Source organism: Pollachius pollachius (assembly GCF_949987615.1).
Source record: "Pollachius pollachius genome assembly, chromosome: 8".
NCBI classification, from domain to species: domain Eukaryota; kingdom Metazoa; phylum Chordata; class Actinopteri; order Gadiformes; family Gadidae; genus Pollachius; species Pollachius pollachius.
Window position 1 is genome coordinate 12,992,724 of NC_136941.1, and position 14,565 is coordinate 13,007,288.

Here is a 14,565-nt window from a genome sequence, read left to right on the forward strand (position 1 = left end):
TAGGAACCCTGCGACAATGAATAAACCCAGCGACTCGTATGATCGCCAGACATCCATTTAGCAGGGCGTGGAAGACCCTAGACACTGCACACACGTTCTCTTCCACTCTACTGCAGGGAGTCAAAGGGTTTCAGGCAATCGGATATTCAGCATCCTTAATCATTGTCATTGGTCAAAAGACTCAACATGTGTGACTAGGAGAGTCAAGTGTGGTTAATCGAAAAACTGAATTTTAAACCATACGTGCTGCCATTAGCTCCTCCTTCGGCCTCAACCCTCTCCAGAGTAATAGTAACATGGCTGACTGGCTTGTGGTCTCTTCCCTCAGCGGTGGCAGCACCTGACCACCCCGGTGTGGGGCCGACACCACATGGAGTACCTGGCCCCAGAGTCCGAGGCAAAACTGCTGCCCCCTGCAGGCACCAAGAGCTCGCTGCACTTCGAAAGTGTCATCTAAACATCAGCCTCCAACCCAAACAAGCATCATGCCCCCCCCTTCCCCCCTCACTACGGTCCCACAATGAAGGAAGAAGAAAAGAAAAAATAAGTATTGGACCAAAGACCAGATGGCAGAAGAACTGTCCTCCACAGCCAGACTGTGCGCCAGACGGACAGACAGACAGACAGACAGAGAGATTCCAACAGGTGTAATGTCCCTCCTCACGCTCTGCTCTCTCCAGTCACTCTACCTCGCTGCTCTTCATCCGCCCGCTCTTTGCACCCCCCCCCCCTGCCTCCTAGTGCCGTCTCGTCCCCGTCTCGTCCTGTGAGTGTTTGACGTGTCGTCGTCCGATTATTGCTGCTGCGATGTGATGCCCCGCCTCTCGCCTTACATCCGTTGCCCCGTAGCTCGCCGCCGCCAAAACGACAACATCATCCATCCTGACCCGACAGAGGCCCGCCTGGTGCTGGATGCATGTGGAAGATAAAAGACAAATTAAACCATGTAGTCGAACTAATCCCATGAAAGACCTAAGTGTTTAACATTAAAAGTGTGTGTGTGTGTGTGTGTGTGTGTGTGTGTGTGTGTGTGTGTGTGTGTGTGTGTGTGTGTGTGTGTGTGTGTGTGTGTGTGTGTGTGTGTGTGTGTGTGTGTGTGTGTGTGTGTGTGTGTGTGTGTGTCCGTGTGGGTGTGTGAACATACCTGTGGCTGTGTACGTATAGGTGTGTTTGTGTGTGTGTGTGCGTGCGTGCGTTTGTGCCCGCGTGTGTGTATGAGGCGTGTTAGGGCTGCATCTGCAGTGTTTACGTGTGCACCAGTGTTGTACCTTGTGCTTACAACGTGCGTCCGACTGCATACGTGTTGATTAAAAGTGGCACGTCTCCTCCTACTGTCCAGTCAAACTGGACTCTGACTCATCTTTCTTTTCTTTTTTACCCGTGGCATTCTTATCATTGTAGCTGTGCAAAAAACGAATTCCACTTCTAAAAAAAAATTTGGAAAATATACTCAAGTGTCCCTTTGTATTGTAGGAGGATATGAATCATCAGTGTTTAACAAATCTGTGGGGCGCGGGGGTTGGAGGGGTCTCTCCACATTGAGATGATACAACATGTCAGATAGGACTGAGGATAGCAGAGCTATGACTGCGGCCCAGAATGATCCTATTCCGACGAAGAAGCAATAAATGATGCGACATGATGAGATGGAAATGATGTGGTTGGTTCCTTTTTATTGGCTCTTCAGTTACAGACACCCCTAATATAATCATTGATATGAACTTGGTACCCTGAAGATCTCTTGTAGTTGTAGTCGTAGAAGCGTAGATACTAGACACATTTTATTAATATATGGTAAAAAATTTAGTGTGATTATATCTTTGCTTTTTATTATGGATATTGATATATATCAATAACAATGATTACATATCACTATCCACATAAACACTGATCTATCTACATTGAAAATACATACAGAAATACAATCAGCTCTTCAACAGCTAATATGGGAGAATTGTATGGCTTATGAAGAATAATAGACTTATTACAAGATTATGAAAATAACATTACACAAATGGCTTTGTTAATGAATGGGTTTATCATTCTTTATCATGGAGATTTAGAAGACCTCTGTTCATGGTGAAAATCAAATTTCCAGAGGCGTAAGATATACCACTAATACTGTGATAGCTGTAAAATACACCACTAATATACACAGTTATAGAGCGGTAGAAGCTAAATGTATTCTGAGTGCTTAACCCCTTAAATATAACAGAAGGATGTCCGGCTATGCTGGTATCAGCCGCACACCACTGATATTACCCTGCTCTGTTGGAGTGTTTTGAAACAGAAACTAAGAATTGCACGATGTGAACATTTTGGAGAAGGAATGAGGTCAACTATTCTAGAAAAGGCTATTCACAAAAAGTAACAGTTGCCAATATACTTATGCTTCAAAGACAGCGAATTGTACATTGACAGACAAACACAGGTGCCGTTGTATGTTGACACCGGGTTGACAATAGCTCTGACTGCGGTCTCTGCTTTAGCCTCTCAGTCTCTTTACTCTATCAGAAGCTATAAATACAGAATCCTATTAACATTGCGCCACATTCTCCAACACAGTCCCATTCCCTGCCTCAGAAACACAACAGAGCGTGTGCACAAGACAGGGAGGGAGAGAGAGAGGGAGAGAGAGAGAGGGGGGGGGGGGGGGGGCTGCAGTGACGTATGGCTGGCTATCTCATTAGACTATCATAAAAAGCCAGTTTCCTAAGCAACCGCTCTGGCTGTCTCCATGGCAACCAACCACCATGTCACGGTGGTTCATTCTCCCCCACAGTGAGAGGGGGGGGGGGGGGGGGGGGGGGGGGGGGGCGGAGTCAAGAGCGACCAATGTGGAATCAAAGCAGATGCCAGTGGATCAGAGGCGGAGGAGGAGTGGGAGTGAACGGCGGGACGAGCCTGACCCCTGTTGGTCACATGTTGGTGATGCAGGACAGGTCCTGATAAACACATGAATGGAAAGAAACTCAGGGGAAATACACTGGTGTATGTTTCGCTTTTATGAATGAATAAGAAACACACTGGAGGGCCCTTTCAGTAAAGGGGTCCCCACCTGGCTGACGTTCTTTAGTGCCTGGCGCTCCAGAGTGTGAAGGACAGCGTCGTGGACGGTGACAAACAGGTTGTTGAGTAAGATGGACTCGCTGAAGATGCCCGCCCTCTTCAGTTGCTGCACAATGCAAACTGGTGAACACACACACATACACACACACACACAAACACACACACAAACAGAAGAAAGACCGATTCACAAAAAGGGAAAGAGGACTGCTGTGGTAGTGCTTTGATTATAGGGAAATGTGAGGGTTACCCATGTTTGGGTTTGGCTGTACAGGATCAGGATTTGGCCCTCATGTATTGCCTGAGCCCTAGTTTGTGTGTATGTGTGTGTGTGCGTGTTTGTTTGTGTGTGTGTGTGTTTTTCTTTGTATAAAAGGACAAGGATGATCTTGTGTTGTGTCTGGTGTGAGCTCACCTTGACAGCCGGCAAGATAGACACTCACATCTATCTCTCCAAAGTCTCTGAATATCTGCACATAAATGTTGAAGAAATGTGACCATGTGAGTACCTCATCTTCCTTCTTGGACTCATATCACTAACATACAATATATGTGTGCACACTGGGTGTTTGCACATAGGACAGGAGCTCATTTAACAATTCAGGTACAACGTAGGACCTGGTAAGACTCTTTCTCACCAAAGGTTTCTCACCAAAGTCAAAGCTATGTCAAGTCCAAAGTGACCCGTAAAGACCTCCATTTCAGTGAAGGTCTCCTCAAGCACCCTCTTATGCTAAGTTCAATCTTTTTGTATCAAATCTGTATCTTTGAAGCAGTCCTCTAGGTGAGCAGGAACGTACGTAGCGTTCAATATCAGAACTCAAATGTTGCTGGGATGCATGCTCCAATGTACAGTTAAAGTCTCATATTTGAGATATCCGTTTCTTCCTACACGTTGACAAAGAACAAGTTGTGTGAGTGTGTGTGTGTGTGTGGAAACAGCAGACCAATATTAAACATCAAATAGAAAACGTCATACATTGTTTAGTGTCTTGGCTGTGACCGTGTCCACAAAGCTGGTGGTGGAGAGGTCCAAGATAACGCTGTGCGTGCGATGCCGTGCCTCGGTCTTCACGCCCCCGTTCTCCTTGGCGCTGTCATCATCATCCGCTGGATATGCGTCTGAAACCTCCGGGTCCATCTGATAGGCCGAGTTCACCTGTCCGTCAAAACTGCAGTAGACTGGGCCCACCTCCGTTGGGCTGACAAGAACTGTCTGGTGTTTTTTGCCTTTTTTCTTCACTGAAGGGTTTTGTTCACTGTTGACGTCGACCTGGTTTTAGGTTGGAGAGGGGCACGGAGGGAACGCATTCATTAATTCATGACTCATACGTTCGTAGCGATTGTGTTTACTTCCGAGTAAACACTTCCGTGTTTACTTCCGTGAGTTGCATGCAGGGTTGTACCTGCAGTTTCTTTGCTGCCTTCTTAGCTTTCTTTTTCTCCTTGTCCTGTTGACGTTTCAGTTTGTTTTCTAGCTTTTTCTTCTCTGTCAGCTGCTCTATGATGTTGATCCCACTCTGAAAGCCGACAGGATGCGGTGAGAGCATGAGACAGCAAGTGAAAGCAATTAAGAATACAAATAAGGAATTAATTTTTACCTTTTAATGAGATATGCCCACACACACACACACACACACTCATAAGTTACACGTTCGCAAACACCTATATAAGCTTGCGCACACACACAAACCTTTTCTTGCAGCGCCTCCAGATACATCTCTGCATTGGTGTAGCAGATTGTAGCCGAAGAACGGAAGATTGTCACTCCTGGAAACAGTTTGGCCTGCACAGACACAACGGCAGCACAAGCGGTGATCAGGGACTCAAAACATAGCTCTAGCGTTGATCTCCTCACTTCCCCTCACAGATTCATGGAACCACTCATTCAGCTATTCACAGTATCATATTATGTCACATTTAGTTACAGAACGCTTGGCTGTAGCATGGAGGCACCATTCACCTGAGATGAGCGGACTCCTTACCTCCTCATAAGCGTCCATGTCCACGTACAGCTCCGTGCCCGGCACGTGACCCAGGACGGAGTAGCGGGGTCTAAGAGAGACAGGTTTTCAAGGAGATGTAACACATGGACTTCAACAGCGAACTCTGTGCCATACATTGTTGAGTTCCCTGGGAAGGTGTGTGCACTCACAGCTGGATCCTGAAGATGACCGTCAGCATGGAGAAGACCACGGCCACGGCCAGACCGATGTCTAGGTTGAGCAGGATGGTGGCCACCCAGGTGACCGACCAGATCATCTGGGGGCAGGGTGGGATCGGTGTCAGAATCAGTTTACTTCATTGATCCAATTGTTCATTCATTGATAGGGGGGGTTTGCATGTGTTTCAGTTACTCAGCTCAAGAACATAGAATACAGAATACACATTTAAGTAAAGAAAAATAAATGTAAAACACAAAGGTATGATAAGGCCATACAAATACGGATTATGTGCATATGGGAGGAGGATTGGGCACAAAGTGTTGGAGGGACTGTTGAGAGGACTGGAGGACAGGTTATGTAGCCATACCAGATCCATCTTGTTGCTCTTCCAGAGCAGAGGTACATCGTTGAACTGCTTAAACATTCCTTTCAAATTCACAAAAACGATGGTGGCTAGGATTGCCTGCATGGCAAAGCACACACACACACACACACACACACACACACACACACACACACACACACAAAATCACACATACGATTACATATTATGTATTCTACCAAAAAGAGCTTTGATGGAGATGGGAGAGAGGCAGAGGTCTTCCACAGAAGAGGGATTCCTCTACTGTGTAGACTCCCTGCCTCTCAAGAAATGGGGTGAAAGAAGTTACCTTGGGGAGCTCTGCAAACAGAGAGCCAATTTTCAGAATGGTGATCAGCACAATAATGGAAGATACGACTCCTGCGACCTGAGCAAACATACAATTATCAGAATGATGATTCCCACATTATTCATACTATTTAGATAAGTGATTCTCAGGTCACATGTCGTAAGAGACTGTATATCCCCAATACATGTTTATGTGTTGTGAGATTAACCCGTGTGTGTGTGTGTGTGTGTGTGTGTGTGTGTGTGTGTGTGTGTGTGTGTGTGTGTGTGTGTGTGTGTGTGTGTGTGTGTGTGTGTGTGTGTATTACTTGGGTCTTGCCTCCTGCGCTCTCCTGGACGAGGCTGCGGGACAGAGAAGCTGTCACAACGTAACACTGGAAGAAAGCCCCAAACACGTTGGACAGGCCCAGGGCTACCAGCTCCTGTAGAAACAATACAGAACTACATGAGCCGCATTTCATTTTTAACAAGTTACCATAATAGGGTGCTTTCTAAGTCTGACTATTCTTCAAAAACAAGCCCATTTAAGCTGCTGTTTAATAATGGCCTCTGCTTGTTGCATTGAAAGCCACTGTCTCATGTTCATTTGAGCTTGCTTTGCGAACTAACAGCACCTCCTAGCTATTTCTAAAATCACTGTTAACCACGGCCTCTCGTGGCTTAGTACTTAAATCATGGATAAGTAATACCATAAGAGAAAAATAGGAATGGTGAGGGTTTCTTGATACAGTTTCAAAAAAAATTTGGGTAAATGTCCGACAGGATAATCCATGGCAATTAAAAAGTATCATCTGTTTAATTAAAACCTCACAGGCCTGCTACATCTCCTCCCTGAACCCCCTCGCTACAGACGTAGACATATTTAATGTGGACATGGTAAAGATTGTTGGACATTAAACATTTATTTCAGCTCGGTTCTGCAAAAGCTTTCAGTATTCCCAGTGCGCATCCGTTCTCCAGATCGCCACCATCTCGGTCACGTGCCGCTGACTGCGCTTGCGTGCTTCTGTGATAAATCTCACATAAAGCTCTGTAAAGACAGGGTTCTCTAGCTGTACACAGACAAGACAAGAGCAATAGAGGGGAACAAATAGGGCCAGCATAAGAAAAGCTTTTGACACATGTAAGAGAACAGGGTCTAATATTAGGCCAGTGCTATCCTGGAGAATTAACACATGGAGGCTTGTGGAAGAGGACGATTACTTGGCCTGCTCATGACACAGCGAGAGAGAGAGAGAGAGAGAGAGAGAGAGAGAGAGAGAGAGAGAGAGAGAGAGAGAGAGAGAGAGAGAGAGAGAGAGAGAGAGAGAGAGAGAGAGAGAGAGAGAGAGAGAGGGGGGGGATACACAGAGACAACTCTAAAAAGAAATCCATCTCTAGCCTCCTCTAGTCTACGCTGATTGTCTGGAGGTAAACAATAAACACACCTCGGGTGCCATGGTTACAGTGACGCCTGAGTGTGACGGAGCACAGAGTGGAGAATTCCAAAAATGACTCTCTCTGTCTCCTCTTGAACTGGAGGGGTGGGTTACACATGTGACAGTGAATTGTTGTGTTTGTCGTTGTTGCTGTTGTTGTCGTTTTTTAACAGACCACACCGTAGCACACTGTGAAATACACAGAGCCACCAACAACGTATCTTTACATCAGTATGCATGCGTCAGGAATGGTATGCGTGAGTTTTATTAGGTCTGACCCAGCCGTACCTGATTGCTATCCACCTTGTAGCCATGCTTAAGGGCCATAGTCTTGCTGATGGAGATGCTAATGGCGTAAGCTACGATCACGATAGCAAATGCATCGGGAAACACCGATATAAATAAGTTGCCGTCTGGGACTCGAGGAGCCTTCAGCCTGGGGGGCGGGGATCAGAGACACAAGAGGAATTTGTTAGCATGGACACGTGATAGATGTCTCACTGCAGACGGCATGCTTTTGTACCGAATTATTGGAAAGTTATGAATGCCTGAAGGGATTTATTTTCCCCAGGGATTAAACTGACTTTGGCCTGATAAGTGTATTTGTGTGGTAAAGTTATGTGCTGGTGAGTCAACTCCCTGGGCACTGAGCACAGTAGAGCGAGCAGGGCTTTGAAATTAAATTCACATTACCCACATACCATTTACAGTGATACTTAAATTTACCCTGTTTTTTATGAATAGGCCTTTGGAAATGTTTTGTTTTGTGGCCCTGCCCTGCAAACAAGAGCCAAGTGGGGTGTGGTAAAAATACATACAGTGGGGCAAAAAAGTATTTAGTCAGCCACCAATTGTGCAAGTTCTCCAACTTAAAAAGACGAGAGAGGCCTGTAATTTTCATCATAGGTAAACCTCAGCTATGAGAGACAAAATGAAAAAAAAAATCCAGAAAATCACAGAAAATTGTCTGATTTTTTAAGAATTTATTTGCAAATTATGGTGGAAAATAAGTATTTGGTCACCTACAAACCAGCAAGATTTCTGGCTGTAACAGACCTGTAACTTCTTCTTTAAGAGGCTCCTCTGTCCTCCACTTGTTACCTGTATTAATGGCACCTGTTTGAACTCCTTATCAGTATAAAAGACACCTGTCCACAACCTCAAACAGTCACACTCCAAACTCCACTATGGCCAAGACCAAAGAGCTGTCAAAGGACACCAGAAACACAATTGTAGACCTGCACCAGGCTGGGAAGTCTGAATCTGCAATAGGTAAGCAGCTTGGTGTGAAGAAATCAACTGTGGGAGCAATTATTAGGAAATGATATACATACAAGACCACTGATAATCTCCCTCGATCTGGGGCTCCACGCAAGATCTCACCCTGTGGGGTCAAAATGAGTAACAAAGGCTACCATCACTAACACACTACGCCGCCAGGGACTCAAATCCTGCAGTGCCAGACGTGTCCCCCTGCTAAAGCCAGTGCATGTCCGGGCCCGTTTGAAGTTTGCTAGAGAGCATTTGGATGATCCAGAACAGGATTGGGAGAATGTCATATGGTCAGATGAAACCAAAATATAACTTTTTGGTAAAAACTCAACTTGTCGTGTTTGGAGGAGAAAGAATGCTGAGTTGCATCCAAAGAACACCATACCTACAGTGAAGCATGAGGGTGGAAACATCATGCTTTGGGGCTGTTTTTCTGCCAAGGGACCAGGACGTCTGATCCGTGTGACGGAAAGAATGAATGGGGTCATGTATCGTGAGATTTTGAGTGAAAACCTCCTTCCATCAGCAAGGGCACTGAAGATGAAACGTGGCTGGGTCTTTCAGCATGACAATGACCCCAAACACACCACCCGGGCAACGAAGGAGTGGCTTCGTAAGAAGCATTTCAAGGTCCTGGAGTGGCCTAGCCAGTCTCCAGATCTCAACCCCATAGAAAATCTTTGGAGGGAGTTGAAAGTCTGTGTGGCCCAAAAACATCACTGCTCTAGAGGAGATCTGCATAGAGGAATGGGCCAAAATACCAGCAGCAGTGTGTGAAAACCTTGTAAAGACTTACAGAAAACGTTTGACCTCTGTCATTGCCAACAAAGGGCATGTAACAAAGTATTGAGATGACCTTTTGTTATTGACCAAATACTTATTTTCCACCATAATTTGCAAATAAATTCTTTAAAAATCAGACAATGTGATTTTCTAGATTTTTTTTTTCATTTTGTCTCTCATAGCTGAGGTATACCTATGATGAAAATTACAGGCCTCTCTCATCTTTTTAAGTGGGAGAACTTGCACAATTGGTGGCTGACTAAATACTTTTTTGCCCCACTGTATGTGTGATTTGATTGACTGATTTGAGTTTTTTTTTCTCTGCAAAGAGAAAAACGTCAATTTTTCTTTCTCTATTTCTTCCCCTATGGTTCAAACAAATAATCTCATTATCATATTCTATTGTTTTGAAAATCTCACTTTTCAATTCTGTATATTTCTGTTGTGTGTTGTCATAACTCTTTTAGCTTTACAATTGGTCCCTGAATGGACTATATCAGATACATTAACTAATATCCATTAACAATTTAGGTCTACTCACCCACTGGGTATTGCTCCAACCACATCCACTCCATATCGAGTTCTGACTTGTGCAAAATATGAGATGATTGTTGCTACTATGAGCTGTGAAATAAATACCACAAGAAAGCTATCATGTCATATACATACATATTGTATAAATTAATGAAAATGTGTTTTTTAGGAATGCAAGCATCAAAAGCCAAAACATCCTATGATGTCATTAGCTCAATGCAGTTCCATCTCATTCAGGCTTAAACAACTATACGACTTATGGCGTCCCCTGGTGGTTATACATATGTTAGCAACAAGAAGGAAGGAAGAAAATAAAAACGTACAACTATCAGTTCTATGGGAATGGACATAGGTAGCTTCTTCCGGTAGTAGGTGTTCAGTTCCTTGACCAGAATGAGGACAAAAAGTGCCACAATACTAATCACCAGCGTCGCAATGTTTGTCTTCGGTAGCAATGAGCAGAGGTCAATTAACGTCTATGAGGGGAAACAAGGAAAATAAATGAATGATGGAGCACAAAGAAATGCAGCAGGATGAAATTTACTAAAATACTACTATTCATAGTCCATACCAACCTGTGTGTTAACACACAGAGATATGTTGGTTTTCTATTACTTTGTTCTTTTTCAACATTTCCATTTAAAAGTTACATTTCTATCTAATGTGTAATAGTTCAGACGAGGCACTTAGAAATGTGTGGAGGAATAGAGCACGATGTGAAACACACTCACGTAAACCTGTGAGAGAGGTCCGGTGAAGCGTGTCGTATGAACCCCTACGACGTATTTCAGCTGGGACAGCAGCACCTGGACGGCCACTGCGGTCGTGTAGCCACGCACCAGAGGCTCCGACAGATAGGTGACCACAAAGCCAAACCTCACTAGACCAAACAGGATCTGGAGAAAGTCACACGACACGTTGCATGGACTCCCAGTCACAATGAAGACACATTTGTTAAACATATGGTTGTATTTACTTATACAGCCAATACATTGAAAATGTACTTGCTTTTGTCGGAACACGCTGTGCACAGTATGAGGAAGGCCTTGCCTAGCCTATCATGTTAAGTTGATACTTTTATTGTCTTAAATGTGTATGATATATTGTACATATTGGGATATCTACAATATCTACATTATAATAGTCTTCCTATCTTTCCCTTTACCAAAGTGCCTGAAATAAATTGGCCCTTTGGGATAAATTGAGATAGAGAATATTTTGAATTGAATCCAATGTATTTGACAAGAGAAATGTAGCTTAAAGCTGGGGTAGTCAATTTGGAGTAACCATCGAGCAGATTCGATTTTGAAAGTATCCAACAGTAAATATCCCCCCCTTCTCTTCTGGCCGCCTTCCAAAGCAACTCCCCCCAAACACACGACTAGCATGGGCAGAGTGCTCCGGCCGAGTGCCTGCAGGTATGCTGGCAGGTAGGTAAACAGACAGCTAGCTAGGCCATCCAATCATTTCATTCGGGCCAAAATAAATAATTGGACAGGCCTGCGAAAGCCACAGATACAGCATTTCTTCATTATTATTATTATTTATTTATTGAATGCTGTCAGGAGAAAAACAACAATTAAGACAAAAAAGGGGTATCAAATAAATTGCCTACCCTAGCTTCAACAGTTTGGATAGCAATGAAAGAGATTTACACGCACATCAAAACCGGAGGTGTACCTGTAGGACTCCCACCACCGCGGTCAGGGCGCATGATATCTGGACTCTGTAGGCGTCTCGCGCCTCAATGTCCACCCCAGCGGTGCCGTTGGTCACGTTCCCCCCCACCACAAAGTTACTGTCTGGGCCGAACTTCTCTGTCACGCTGCCAACCATGATGCTGACCACCGCAAATGTACCTAGACACACGCACATGCAAGTATACATACAGTACGTGCGCCACCATGAATGTACACATGGACACACACAATCAAGCACACACACAATCACACATACACACATGAATGAATGGGAGAATCTGATCAGCGTCAGCTCTCCACCAGGATTTTACATGGGACTTGGCTGACTTTACATGCTTATTGTATTTTGTATTATTATCATGAGAACAATAATGGGAGATTTATTATATGTAAATAACAAAGTTTGTTCTGTTACGAAATGGCCTTATACGACACCATTGTGTTCTAAAGGCTCGTGAGTTTCTTACCGATGGATATGTGTCTTGAGGTCCCAAAGATGAAGTAGATAATCACAGGAAAGAGGGAGGTGTACAGACCAAACACTGGAGTCAAGGAGGCCAGAAGGGCATAGGCCATACCTGATGCGGGCATAACATATTTTAAGTACTGCAAACATACACACACATGCACACACGCACATGGATGCACACACGCACATGCAAGTGAACCCACATACGCACATGCACACATGCACATCATATGTTAATGTGAACTTGATGGCAAGTAGGCTAAGTCACGAAAATACACAACTTTGAGACGAGCAACGAAATGACAGTCGGTCTGTCGTTGTTTCCCAGTGTGTTCTGTTAGTACACAGGTTTACATCTTATGTAAAGATGTACACAAAGTATTCACAAAATACACAATTCACATACACACACACACACACACACACATTCCCACACATTCCAACACACATGCATGCATAACCGCAGGTACGCACACACGCACATGCATGCTATCAAAGTGTTATATGCTTTTTGAACAAATAGTGTCCGGTTCTCAATGAATACAATAATTAAATAATTTGAAGTGTGGGTTGATTTCATATTTCATGTCCTAATTTCTTCACACACACACACGCACACAAACATACACACACACACACACACACACACACACACACACACACACACACACCTTGTGGTAGATGCATGATGCCCACACTCAGGCCGGAGACTATGTCACCCACTGCGTTCTCCCTGATGGAGTACTGAGGCAGCCAGGAGAGCACTGGCACCCATTTCAACACCGCCCTTTTCAGCCCGGGCACTGAACATCTAACTCCCAGAGGTAGAAGAGGAGGAGGAAGAGAAGGAAGACTCAGATCAGGAGGCGATTAAATCCAGGTTTAGTGATTAAAAGTATATTCACATTCACGTTTTTTTTTTTTTTATCAGTATGCAGAATGTCAACTTCTAAATCTCCTTTAGATGATTCACAAAACCTCTTGTGATCGTACTTTCTTGCTCAGCATAAATGTCCTCTGGCTATCAGGTCAGTCAGGTCTACTTTATTTGTACAGTCCCTTATCACAGTAACGCTCTCAAAGGGCTTCGCAGCCCACACTATACGACAGCCCTAACCCAAGGCCAACCGAGGCAGAGAAGAACTCCCTTATTCATCCAGGAAGAAACATTGAGAAGGAGCCCAGACTAGTGCTCCGTCCTCTCAGTCGGTCAGTGTGTTGCTATAAGAATCCTGCTGGGGAGGGGTCTTAGTATTGGTAGTCAAACACATCTCAAGTGTTTATCAGCTGTCCCCGCATGAGGAGTTCACATGTGGGCTAGGCAAAGAGGGGCCGCTGGGCTATAACAATGTGACGATGTGCATAGGGAGCAGCGCTATGCCCCACTAAAGCCTCTTTTTTACGCAATAAAATAGTATACAATGCAAAAAAAAGGAACATAAAAATGTGCTGAAAAGCCAGGTTTACAACATTGAGGAAGGTTTAGAGAGGGTATGGCAGATTGAACATTGGTGGACCTCAGAACAAATGGTACACTAAAGCTTGACACCTCTGTGTCGGCACAGCTTTATACCTAACTGATGAAAAATCAGGATGAGGCGCTACTGTGAATCACATGATACAGCAGTGCGTGTACTAATTTAAAAATATACTTTTAGGAAGGTTTATTGATGATGAATGTTATGAACATGGGAATAGGATGTGAAGGAAGTGCATCATCGTCTGATTGTTGTTTTCTGATCAAGCTTTGTAAACCTTGACATTCACCCAATGCTGAAAGGGTGTCAATGAGTAGTTATTGTGGTCACCACTAACATACATCCCATTGCAACAATAATGATAACATTATCATGGCTTTCTAATTCGTATTTGTTCAATGTCTTAAATCTTATCTATGTGTTTATGAAATATACCACAAATAATGCATGCAAGGGATGGACCTATGCCACAATTATATTTCTGTATTTAATGTTTTTTGTTTTTTTTTAATCCTGTATTTACATACAGGATTTTTGCATTTGAAGGTTTTGTATTATAATGAAATAAAATGTGAATCATAAGAAATACATTAAAAAAAATAGGCCTATTCACAGCTCATTCTATGACATTGTGCTCGGGACAGATGGAGAAAGTAAAAAATGGCACAGTGTTCCACTAATTGAAATTGTAAAATGTACTGTTTTGTTATCGTCCCAAAATCACCAATCTTTTTCAGAATGAGTTTGGTTTAGGATACATTTAGGAACAACACTCACAATAGCGCGGAAAACTTTGCCTTATTATAAGTTAAGCATCAGAGTCCACAGTCGTGTGTGCGGTTCCCCTGAGCAGCTGGATCATTGTCCAGGACCTACCTCAGAGAGTCCTTGACCCGCTGGGCCAGGGGAGGCTTGGTGGAGTGCGTCCTTCTGCGGCCCAGCTCATCCAGGGCCGACTCGGCCAGGACCTTTCGCTGAACACAAAACTCCCCGGACGAAGGGACTCCCAT

The 14,565-nt window shown here is 44.1% G+C and overlaps 2 protein-coding genes across 2 annotated transcripts in view; one reads left to right on the forward strand and one right to left on the reverse strand.

The window, feature by feature from the left end:
* LOC307079027 (sodium- and chloride-dependent creatine transporter 1) overlaps positions 1-1,467 on the forward strand; it is an 18,540-nt gene extending 17,073 nt beyond the window's left edge. Inside the window, exon 14 of the mRNA XM_079741084.1 lies at positions 329-1,467. Coding sequence (XP_079597210.1) covers positions 329-457 — 129 coding nt within the window. The 3' untranslated portion in view covers positions 458-1,467. The remainder of the gene's footprint in view (positions 1-328) is intronic.
* Positions 1,468-2,815: 1,348 nt separating this feature from the next.
* Positions 2,816-14,565, reverse strand: slc26a6l2 (solute carrier family 26 member 6, like 2; the record flags this gene model as incomplete). Its single annotated transcript, XM_079740759.1, has 19 exons — positions 2,816-2,945; positions 3,059-3,189; positions 3,482-3,536; positions 4,046-4,339; positions 4,473-4,586; positions 4,760-4,852; positions 5,052-5,121; positions 5,222-5,328; positions 5,599-5,694; positions 5,903-5,980; positions 6,210-6,323; positions 7,608-7,755; positions 9,916-9,998; positions 10,232-10,384; positions 10,640-10,804; positions 11,589-11,767; positions 12,076-12,186; positions 12,749-12,888; positions 14,432-14,565. The coding sequence occupies 19 exons, from the start codon at positions 14,563-14,565 to the stop codon at positions 2,919-2,921; spliced, it is 2,292 nt and encodes a 763-aa protein (XP_079596885.1). The 3' UTR covers positions 2,816-2,918.